The 12,513-nt window shown below is 43.6% G+C and overlaps 1 protein-coding gene across 4 annotated transcripts in view; it reads right to left on the reverse strand.

Annotated features, from left to right (window-relative positions):
- Positions 1-5,503: 5,503 nt before the first annotated feature.
- fat3a (FAT atypical cadherin 3a) overlaps positions 5,504-12,513 on the reverse strand; it is a 106,446-nt gene continuing 99,436 nt past the window's right edge. For 2 of the 4 annotated variants that reach the window (XM_066666758.1, XM_066666755.1), the window contains 5 exons: positions 11,325-11,772; positions 8,820-8,930; positions 7,955-8,014; positions 7,185-7,220; positions 5,504-6,456 (listed from right to left, as the gene is read on the reverse strand). In XM_066666758.1, the coding sequence (XP_066522855.1) occupies positions 5,957-6,456; positions 7,185-7,220; positions 7,955-8,014; positions 8,820-8,930; positions 11,325-11,772 (1,155 nt within the window). In that variant the 3' untranslated portion in view covers positions 5,504-5,956. The remainder of the gene's footprint in view (positions 6,457-7,184; positions 7,221-7,954; positions 8,015-8,819; positions 8,931-11,324; positions 11,773-12,513) is intronic. The other 2 variants (XM_066666759.1, XM_066666760.1) reach the window with 1 other exon arrangement.

Here is a 12,513-nt window from a genome sequence, read left to right on the forward strand (position 1 = left end):
TGGGACATAAGAACGAAGATTTAAAAAACAGACAACAAACAAACAATCACACAACACCCCTCCTGCGTTCGAAATGCAAATGTGTTTGAGTCTCATTCGTCTGTGGTCACATTTTCCCAAGCAGTGGACAGACAAGAGCGACATCATCAACAAACAAATAGAACAGAAGATGCTAACAACCCAAGAAACGCCTCGAGATGGAGGAGAACAAAGGAGGGAAAGAAAGACACAACAAAACATGACAGTGATTTCCCCGAAACCAGACTTCAGAAAAACAGCCGAGAGACAAGTGTCGGATTTTATCCTCGTCTCAAACTGGCGTTAATCACCGATCGAGATCATGGAGCCTCACCTCAGGAGATGACTGTAACTGTCCAGAGCCTCACTCATGGTTGAACAGGATGCTTCAAAAGGAAATAAAAGTTAGATCACTTTCAAATGTATGAAAAGTTTCAGGATTCAAACTGCACGGGGGCGCTGCAGGTTCCCACTCCTCCACATGCTTTTTACTCCATTAACACTAATACAGAAGGATGTGTGGATCAAACTCTATCGGTTATATTTTACAAACCGCTGGACCTTATGGGAGGAGTCATCAACAGTCGGTTCCTAAATCGGGAGCTTGTGTCTGATTGGCTCCGCTGGACGTTATGGGAGGAGTCAGTTGTAGGTTCCTAAAGGCCATTTTATTCTTCTGTGTTGAACTGTAATGTAATGGATGCTGTAAGAAACGTGCAGGTCCTGCATCAATGTGAACCTTAGGCCGCAGACTGAGGTGCACTTCCCCAGGAATGTAACAATGTGAAGCATCGACACAGACCACAACCACTGACTGAAAGAGAAGTGAACTGTCCACACTGTCCTCGTACTCATGTTCCTCTCTGTCTCTCTTTAGTGAACTGACCACACTGTCCTCTTTGTAAAGCTTAAATTATATATAGACCTCATTTATTTACTGTGTGAAGGTTGTATCGGGTGGAAGCTAATTTTAATTCGATTATATCGACTTTTTCTTGTTTCCCCAAAATGAAGGCATCTCTGAAAACATAATGAGCCTCAGACCTGGGAGAAGTACAGTGAGATTACACTCATCCTCCTCAGGTCCTCTGTCCATCCTCTTTCTCATTAAAACACATAAACCCTGACTCCCAGCACTGACCCTTACTTTAACCCTGACTCCCACCACTGACCCTTACTTTAACCCTGACTCCCACCACTGACCCTTACTTTAACCCTGACTCCCACCACTGACCCTTACTTTAACCCTGACTCCCACCACTGACCCTTACTTTAACCCTGACTCCCACCACTAACCCTTACTTTAACCCTGACTCCCACCGCTGACCCTCACTTTAACCCTGACTCCCACCACTGACCCTCACTTTAACCCTGACTCCCACCACTAACCCTTACTTTAACCCTGACTCCCACCACTGACCCTTACTTTAACCATGACTTCCACCACTGACCCTTACTTTAACCCTGACCCCCACCACTAATCCTTACTTTAACCCTGACTCCCACCACTAATCCTTACTTTAACCACGACTCCCACCACTGACCCTTACTTTAACCCTGACTCCCACCACTGACACTTACTTTAACCCTGACTCCCACCACTAATCCTTACTTTAACCATGACTCCCACCACTGACCCTTACTTTAACCCTGACTCCCACCACTGACCCTTACTTTAATCCTTACTCCCACCACCGACCCTTACTTTAACCACGACTCCCACCACTAAACCTTACTTTAACCCTAGCCCTAACCTTAAACATGTTTTCATCATAAATATAGTGAATTACATTATTGGAGCAGCTTCTAATCACCACAAGGATGATTTGTCCCCTCAGTGTGCAGGTGTAAACAGACTCTGGTCTCTGGTCTCTCTCTCTCTCTCTCTCACACACACACAATCTCTCAGAAATGTAATAGAATGCACATATTCAATTTGATCAAGATTATTTTTAATTTCGGCATTGATTAAAAAAACAAATCAGCAGTTAAAAAAAAGCATTTTTTATACACGTCATTTTAGATTAGCGTCGCTTTAATACTGACAAGATGGACAGAACAAGATGGACAGGACAAAGCAAAGATGGAGGAGGGAAGACAGGAGGGAGGGAATAAAAAAGAATAAAAAATTCAGCAGAAATCCCAGACGCTTCTTTTTCTTTGATGAAAAAGGGAAGAGAGAAACTGATATGAAAAAAAACCCTCAGCTTTTCTACAAACAAACGATAAACGATGGAATGAAAGAGAGCAACAAAACACACACTGGAGTGTGTGTGTGTGTGTCACACATATATCTGCATACTTGTGTGTGTGTGTGTGTGTCCAAATAGGTTCCTGAACCCCCTGCAAATAACCGCAGTTCATTATCTACAAAATCTGCATTTGAACAACCTAGAGCTATTTACACTGTACAACAAACAAACAAACAAAAACGTATCGTTAAAACTTACATCACCCAAAAATACAGGGAAAAAACGAAATCTTGATTATGACACAGAAGTTTGGAGCCACCTGGTCAACTCCAGAAGAGGATTTAAAACCACAAACACCTGAATATTTACTTTTAATTGAGACGTAACACAGTGTGTTTTACTGACACCTAGTGGCCTGGATATATCACAGACTCTGTGCTGTTGGTAAACAAGGAGAAGGGGGCATTCTATGGACCCTAAAATAGTTCATTAATGTGATGTCAGATGCACTTCAAAAAGTAACATATTGTCGCTGTCCGATTAAAAACTCGTATCTCCAGAAGCTAACTTTGTAGAAGCAGGAAAACACTGTATTTCTCTGAAGGAAACAGTAAAAAATAAACCACAGATAACACCATTTAAAGCCAGTACAGGTAAGAAATGTAACTGTATCTTTATTGGGAGCATGTCCAAATGTTTCATGTTTAAAATGGACATGTGTGTTGTAGACGGTAAACACTGAGAAACGCGGATTTGTTTTAATGGATTCCACCGAGCCACGCCCACCTCCGTGTGACCACAGCCCTGCAGCGTGTTCTCTTCCAACGCTGCCCCCTGCTGTGAATAAGTGTTTCTGCAAAAAGCAGTGTATCATCACTGAACTACATCCACATCAGCGTATTTAACCCTTACTGTGATTAGTTATAGAAACTGATCTAAGATTTCACGTGAGTGAAGGTGAGATCAGTTCACGAGAGTCAGGCTCCAGTTTGTGAACCTCATTGTGAACTGTTCGGCGCATTTCCACCAACAAAAACAGACTCCAGAACCTGAAACGTTTGTTCACAGTGGCTCAGTTTGTTCACAGTGGAACAGTAGGTTTTTCAGCACGAGCCGTGAGGACGTGTGGGCGGGGCTAGTTACAGGAGGAATGAGCAATGGCGACACCCAGGAGGAGCGATTTGATGGACAGGTCTAACAGCCAATGGAGATACGAGTTCAAAAAAAGGTGTGATTTTTCAGCGTCTCATTGGTCAGTGTGATATCAGCCGCTGTGAACAGACAGAGATTAAAGCCCACATTTAACACGTGGAAAAAAGTGAAAACCGCTAAAAATTTGAGTTATGTTTTTTTTAATCGGACAGCGACGGTGTATACTCTCATGAATACTGAGGCTGATTGATCATTTTTTGGTGTTAAAAATGTCTTGTTAAAACTGACTGTTCCATTAAAAGTTTGAAATGTGGTGTTTATTAAAGCTCATACATTAATTTCATTCCAAAATTTAAAATGACACACACATTTGGTCACGGTGTAAACTGCGTCGTAATTCGCGGCTTAATTAGCGACTAACAGATACGGGTCGATGTTGTACTAATTACAAATTTCAATAACGTTAGGTAAAAGCTGTTAATTTATAACTGATCTCCTCCCAGTAATGTGTGTTTACACCAAATTTTAATGAAATTGTGCAATAGGAAAACTTAATGTTCCTGTAAGTGTGCACTGTTAAAAGTGCATTAGTGAAATGTGTCTCGTTATGAATGTGTTTTATGAATAAATGTGTTGGTGGGCATGGTCTAAACAATCTTAAGGAATGTAAAAAATGGTATTTAAGTATAAAAAGTTAGTTATTGAGCTACATCTACAGAGTTAACTGAATTTCTCACAATAAATTAAAATAAGTTCATTTATTTATTATTAGAAATTCATTTTAACTCAACATTTTAAATAGGTTGATACTTGGCAGAAAGCCAAAATTTCACAATTCATGTATTTTATACATGTTCCTTTAATCATTTTAATAACTTTACGTTAATAAACAGTAAAAACTACGGCAGGTGGCGTCCAAACTTTCAACACACAGACCACTAGTGTAGATTCCCCGAGAATTGGACCGAACTTTTCTGGACAGACGTTATTTTCTCCTACGTTCACTCCTTCTTTCCACATTTCTTATTTATTCCAGCGCTTTCCTTTCTCCTGTCAGCAGTCGTCTGTTTTTCTAACATGGCTTTTCCTTCTCAGACTTGCTTTTTATCACTTTTATATGAAAATGTTTATATTTCCATGGTTTAAAACCAGCTGCCTTCTACAAAAAATCTTATTACGTTAACATTTGTGAGAATCCCCTTTTATTTGAGTGTGAGCTGTAAACCCAGTGATGGAGAGTGTGTTGGTGTGAAGTAGCTGATTATAGAGAAACGTGTGGATTCAGGTTTCTTTCCAGTGGAGGTGAATGGAACCAGACGTCTCCACCTCTCCAACACACACCCAGCATTTAATTCTCTCTCCACCGGTGACCTCCACTCGCCTGTGGAGGAGCGATGATGATGATTATGATGATGGACAGTAGTGGACATCTCAACAGCATCCTGCATGTGCCTCTCCACCAGGACTCAGTTAAAACCCCAGCACTTTCTCCAAACGACGCTCAGACATCAGCTGTGTCCACTGTCCACTGTCCACCGTCTACTGTCCTCACTTTCTGTGAGGGGCTTTTAGAGGAGGACGTCTGCTTCCATTCACCTCCACAGTGCAGTGTTCTGACTCCACAATGTTAATGATTTGGTTTCCTCATTTTCCCTTTTAATTAAATTTACCTCTCTCTCTCTCTCTCTCTCTCTCAATCTGCACTGATCTCTGAACTCCACTGATATGGCTTTCAGATACAAACCCAACATTTCTGATGTCACTGATAAAACAAAGCAAACAAAATGAGGAAGAGATGAATATGTTAAAGTCTCACTGAAACAAGGGGGTGTGTTGCCCACACACACACACACACACACACACACACACACACACACACACACAGAGCATCCAAATAATCTCAGACAGTTTGAGAAATCATGCTATTTGTGACAGCAGTTAAACAGAGTAATGATACACCCTCCAGCTGAAAGAGAAAGAGAGAGAGAGAGAGAGAGAGAGAGAGAGAGAGAGGGACAACACAGAGAGAGGGGGGGAAGAGGAGAGAGAGAAATAGAGAGAGAGACAGAGAGAGAAATAGAGAGAGAGAGAGAGAGAGAGAGAGAGAGAGAGAGAGAGAGGGGGACAGAGAGATAGGGGATACAACAGAAAAAAGGAGGTAATTCACTTTAACTAAAAGTGTTAAATCCAACAAACTTGTATAAAGTTTTGTGCTGTTTGGCTGAACACACAGACACACACACACACACACACACACACACACACACACACACTGGGCAGTACCATCTGAGGACAGTGAGCAGAGTGATTTCAGAAACAAAACAAAACTAGAAAATAAAATAAAACCAAAAGGGAAGAACAGAAAAGTTGATTTCTCGTGCGAACGTCCTTCTGTCCGTTTGGAACGGTCCGAGAAACCCGCCGCACTCCGATGCTCAGTTCATGTGCTTGTCACGTGTTTGTCTTTCTGTCTTTACAGGCTATTTTTTCTGGACTTTTCTGGAGTCCAGCTTTTGCAGCGTGTTTTTAATTCCTTTAGTTTGTATTTGTGTAGAATTCTGTCTCGTTTCGTTGTTGTGGCTTCGCTCAGCATCTCACACCTCAGTTTGCTGCGTGTGCGGCTGCGTCTGTGCTTCGTCCAAACTGTCCAGACTCCCCCCCGTCTCAGAGTGTGTGAAAACGCCGTGGGCGGAGTCGTCCGAGGCAGAGGAGGACGTGTTGATTGACAAGCGCTCCGCCCCTCCCACAAAAGTGCTAAACTCCGCCTCTCCGGCCGTTCCCAGTGGCAGCTGGTGAGGAGGCAGGTACTGGCTGGGGTGGAAATGGGGGCGGGGCCGGAGCGTGGTTTCCCTGGAAACGGGTCGACTGGCGGGGGTGTCGTCATAGTCTTCGGTGGGAAGGGGTGGGGCTAGCTGCTCCTGGGACATGAACTCCGGGTCCTGAGGGGGCGGGTACTCGCTGTCGATGTCGAAGCCGCCTAGGTAGTAGTCCGTTTCCAAGGCCACACCCACTTCCCCGCCCTCATAGGTGGGCACCTCCTCTATGTCCGGAAGCCTTGTGCTCGGCAGCCAATCAGAAGTGTCCCAGTGGTACGCTGTGGACAGTGATGTGGAAACATGGAAAGTTAGCGAAGGAATAAACTTCAGAATAAATGTGTAAACAAACAAACAAACACACACTGGGGTCCTCAGGATGCACATGCTGTTTATTTGGGGAACAAAACAAACAACATGCAGCAGTCAACAACGGGCAGAACATTCCAGCAAAAGTGAGCTAAACAAAATGTTTGCTATATGTCCAAAAGGTTTCGGACAGCCCTCTGTGTACACACTCCGTAGAAAAGCAGTGGCCATCAAATCCTCACAGCACTGTTCCAGCCTCAAGTCTGCACTTCTCCTGGAGGAGGGCTCCTGACTAACACCCGTTGGTTCAGGTGTCCGTAGTCTTTTGGCCATATGGCGCATGTAAACAAGGTAATGCAGATCATGCAGCGAGGTGTGGAACACAGAAGCGCAGTGAAACACACACACACACACACACACACACACACACACACACACACACACAGTACGTAGTCTAGTTCTGACCATCAGAAAACATCCAAATCAAACAATAATCAAACAACGGGAAAAGCACTCAGTCAGAAAACGAGTGAAAGGGAGGGAGAGACAGAGTGTGTGTGTATGTTTGTGTGTGTGTGTGTGTGTGTGTGTGTGTTTTGGGACGGGAGTGAATCTTCTTTATGATGTGACATTTCCCAAAATGCAAAAGCACAGTTTGGCAGAGTGTGAGTGACAGAGAGAGAGAGAGAGAGACATTCACCTCGACTGTAGGTCTGACCTTGGTCCATAACAGAAACTGGACGATCAAAGAGAGAGAGAGAGAGAGCTGTGGATCAGCGCAATGTCTACTGCACCTCTCAGCACTGTGTGTGTGTGAGTGTGTGAGAGAGTGTGTGTGTGTGTGTGTGTGTGTGTGTGTGGGTGTGAGAGTGTGTGAGTGTGTGTGTGTGAGTGTGTGTCTAAAATCAATCACTCACTCCCTTGGTGACATGTGGTTGAGGTTGTGGTTGTGTTTCCAATAAATTGGCCAGTGAGTGTATCGGATCTCAGCTTTGATTTCAGAAGTGTGTGTGTGTGTGTGTGTGAGAGAGAGAGTTATTCCTGAAGCATCTGGCCAAGCCTCAACTGCTATAAAAGACCAACACACACACACACACACACACACACACACACACACACACACACACACACACACACACACACACACACACACTCCAGGCTACTCCTTTAAGTTCAGACTGTTGTGTAAGACTTTAAAACAGTTTCTTTAATAGATAATTATGTTACATGTCTCCTGAGTGCTGTAGGGGGCGCTCTGTCAGTAGTTTATTGATTATAGGGTTTAATGAATATAAGGGTTTTCAGAACAAAGCCTTAAACTAAACCTCGTATCTCCAGATTAAAATATTATAAAGTAATATATGTTTATTTCTCATAATTGTATTGTTCACTGATCTGTGTGTGTGTGTGTGTGTGTGTGTGTGTGTGTGTGTATAAAGAGAGTACAGCAGGTCAGTAATCCAAAAGTACCTTCATTTTCAATCGTGTCGACTGCATCATTGACCAGTCGAATGACCGTCACTATGGAAGCTTGGAGAGAGAAAGCAACGAATACCGGTCAGAAACACACACACACACACACACACACACACTGCTCCGACGATGACACAGGCCTATACCAACAAACCAGCATCAAATAAAATAATCAAAACAATCACTTATCAATCACATCAAATCAATTCAGACTGATCTCAGCTCCCATTGGCCCACTGCATAAAGCTTCTGTGTCCTGATTGGCTGATGATGACCTGAAGCAGTGACGAATGGGAGGCAGGCATGTCATCATTCCCAAAAGTGCTGTGGAGAAATGGTGGTTATGATGATTGTTCTCACACTCACACTCACAGGCACAGGCGCACACACACACACACACACACACACACACACACACACACACACACACACACTCTCACACTCTCGCTGGCACATCACTCCTTTTAAATGGGATGAGAGGAGTTAATTTGAGTGGCTATTGGCAAACTATGTGCAGCTATGGCAAATTCTGGTCCAAGTCTTTAATTTAAGAAAAACAGCTTTTGGAACTGCACTGGATTTTTGTGTCTGCGCAGATCGTCCAATAAGCAGTCTACATTTTGGCGACACCCACTTGAACCTATGCCTTATGCATTTTTCCATATCCACAATAACTCAAATAAAAACAGATATATCCTCTCTCTAAATCTGGTGATGTATGGCAATGTTTTGGAGATGTAAGCACACACACACACACACACACACACACACACACACACACACCATAGCCCATTATTTCCTGTCACACACACATAATTTTACACGCCTTACTGATGGCACAGTGGAGGTGGGCGGAGCTTACCATTGTCGTCGCAGGAGTCCGACTGAAAGGAGCTCAGTGAATGGACCTCAGAGTTGCTGCCTTTGTTGCTTCCGGAGAAACACGTGACCTCCTCCAACATGTCGACTTTACCTACACACAACAGAGTCCGAGCACAAACATCAGACTTGGCCAGTTAAAATATACATTAATTTCCTCTCGCTGTTCACCCCGACCCCGAGCGCACAGCAGTGAGGAGCGAGCAGCAGAAGCTCTGGTTTTTAGCCGTTTTCACTCAGTTCTCTTTCTTCTCAGTTTTTACTCAGTGCTCTTATTTCTCTGCGCTCGTTGTGTCTGTTCTGCTGAGTTTAACCTCGTCTTTGTGCTCTCACATAAACACAGGTCCAGTGCTGTGATTGGACAGACTCAGACGAGGGGGCGGGGCCATTCTAGAGTCTCTGCACTTGACGTCAGAAACGCAGCAGAATCAGAACGGCTCGTTTTATCCTGTGTTTTCTGACTTAGGCAGAGCACAAAATACTGACTGGGGTCTTGTTTCACAGTGTGTTGGTTGGTGGGCTCCATATTCAAACATTAATGGCGTTTTTGTTGTGGTTTGTCCTGAAATAAATAAATAAATCAATAAATTAAAGGATGTATTTACCCCCCGGCTGTGGGACTGTTACTATGGCATCCACAGAGGACAAATATAAAGTGATGTCTTGTTTTATTTCTCCATCTCTCTCTTTCTGTCTCCCCTCCCCGCTTCCTCTGTCCGTCTCTCACTGTGATGCTGACATAACCCACACTTCTTCTAGACCTTGATTTTAGACAGAACGAGGTCTGGGATCCGTAAACCAGCTCGGAAACATTCTCCTGACGTTCTCATTCAATTACAGATGTTTTTACAAACGAACGGAGCCTGGGCTCACCACCGCTGTCGAGAACGAGAGCCTCCAATGTTAGACTGCTGAACAAAGACCAGAGGATGACAGGTCAGGCGCACACACACACACACACACTGTAGGCACTGATGCACTGGACAGAATCAAGAATTGGGTTTGAGTTCCACAGAAAACCTCAGGTGATAAATGAGTAAAGAACCTTAAGAGCGAGTGATGGATTTTTAAACTTTTAAAGGTGAAAACTCACAAGTCTCTTAAAGAAACATGGTTCATTAACAACATGTTGTATCTTTAAAGGTACAGCAGTGTGTTAAAGTCCAGTTGTGTTCCCTAAAGGTTCATTACATTCTCTTCTCCAGAAGGAGAGGGGGATCTCTGTAATCTTTCATTATACAACTGTGGAGAATAAAAGAACACAATAAAAGTCCTGGAGGTGACACGGGGTGAATTTAAAACTTTAAATCCTAAAGTTGTAATAGAATACAGTACAGAATGTGTTCCCCTTAAGGCAAGGTTCACAGTCTTTGAAAAACAGTTCGCGACTAAAAGCTCTAAATCGTTGTCTTTAGACGTAAAAAGGGGATCAGACCTTAGTCTTTTCAGAGTCTTTACAATGTCCTCTAACGTATGGTTAGCTTTAGACGCCCAGGACCCTGTCGCCACTCGTCTTTCTCTGTCTACTTTGGGTCGGTGCTGACCCCTGAAGACCCCTGAAGTTTTGGAGACTTGTTGAAATGATTCTTAGATTCTTACTGTGACCTTTTCTCCTGCTTCTATCATCAACTTCAAGAACTGACTCTTCACTCGTGGCCTGACTATCCCCCCACCTTTGACAGGGGGCGCTCTAACCAGCACCATCTAGCAGTGGTTTTAATCTTGTGGCTGTTTGCTGTATGTTATTTTTCTAGGAAAACTAACACACACACACACACACACACACAAACACACACACACAGTAGCCGTCTTCCCTCCATATCACAGATAAAGCCTGCTTGTCAAGTGATCTGTTATAGATTATAATGTAATAATATCACCATATAATAATATAACAATATAATATTCCTGACTGCAGAGGGTTTAGAGATTAATGACTTTAAAAGCATCCAGATGTTTCTGCTCCCACAGCTCCTCCCCTCTCAACTCCTGTCAAATTAGCAGCAAAAATATCCCAGAAACCTGCTCCGTCCAACTCACTGCAGCAAACAGAGCTCGGGCTGCATCCAAAAGCACCATACTCCCTACTTAGTGCACATCACAGATAATTAAACACTAATTAGACACTAATTCCACATGGAGATGTGAACTACAGCTCATTAAAAATTCTTTTCCACATAAAATGCCCTACGTGAATGCAGAAACCTTTACATTATGACCTACACTATGCCCTACATAGGGTGTAGGGAGACATTTGGGATTTGGCCTTGGCTTCGCTGCAGTGTGGAAGCCTCTCTCATTGATCCCCCCTGAGGAGTAAAGGAGGCTATCCAATACCTTTTAGGATCTAGAACTGATGATGCAACATCAGGAACTGACCTCACATACATGGCTGTATGCCATCAACCCCTCACTGCATGTCTTCCCAGTTAGTGCAGCAGACCTGGAGCAGACCCCAGACCCGTTAGAGAACATAAAAGTCCCTCACCCTCCTCCTCCCAAGGGCTCTTGCGCAGTGAGTCACACTCGGAGCGACATGGAGAGGATGGCGGCAGATTGGGCGCCACGCTGCACACGACCACGCCCCTCCGCGTGGCTCCGCCCAGTATCCGCGGTGATTCGGTGGCCATGGTGACCGTCGCCGGATGAAAGGTGCTCATCTCCGTGAGCTCCGGCCCAGTGCCGCCTCTTCTGGTCCCGCCCCTTTTCTCCAGGCTGCCGTCGCCAGGAAAGCAAGGCGTGTATGCCATGGGCCGGACAGGCACCTGGGGTGGACCCGCCAGGACTCCACCCCCTTCGGTGTACAGGCTGATGGGGTCTCCCACGCTGGACTGCAGGGGTGGGAAATGACCCCCATTGGCTTTGTGCAGTAAAGCAGCGGTGGCCGGGTCCTGAACCAAGGACAGGTTGTTCCTTGAGTAGCTCTTCTGGAATACCTTTAATAATGGCAAAAATAATGATAATTATATTAATAAAATATAAATGAGTGCAGGTTGACATCACAAACATGACAGCAAACAAAACAGCTTACTTTCCACATGGAGGCTCTGAAAAACTGAAGATTAAGAACAATAAAACAATCTCTGACATTGTAAAATACATTGCTAACACTGCTAATGCTAATGCTAATTCTATTACTATTAATACTACTACTACTAATAATAATAATAATAAAAATAATAATATATTTAGTTTTAATAACACTTCCTCAAAGTTCTCTAGTGTTTTAACACACCAAAGAATTATTGTCAGTTCTATTCATGGACGGGCCATACTTGTGACATCACAACCCTTAGAAATTCAAAATAGCATCTCTAACAACATCAAGGAATATGAAGATTTATTCTAATTATTAAGATTTACTGGCATTTATTTCTGGGCTCAATAGTTTTAGTATTAGCTTGTAGCATGTAGCATTACTGCTTGGGAACTCCTTAATGAGCTGTTGATTCAGAGTGGCGTTAGCTTGCAGCATGTAGCATTAATGATATGGAACTCAATGAGCTGGTTTTTCAGAGCATTGTTAGCTTGTAGCATGTATCATTAATGATATGGAAGTCCTTAATAAGCTGGTGATTCAGAATGGTGTTAACTTGTAGCATGTAGAATTACTGATAGGGAACTAGCTTGTAGCATGCTGCATTACTGATATGGAATTCCGTAATGAGCTGGTGATT

Source organism: Hoplias malabaricus, chromosome 1 (assembly GCF_029633855.1).
Source record: "Hoplias malabaricus isolate fHopMal1 chromosome 1, fHopMal1.hap1, whole genome shotgun sequence".
Lineage (NCBI taxonomy): Eukaryota > Metazoa > Chordata > Actinopteri > Characiformes > Erythrinidae > Hoplias > Hoplias malabaricus.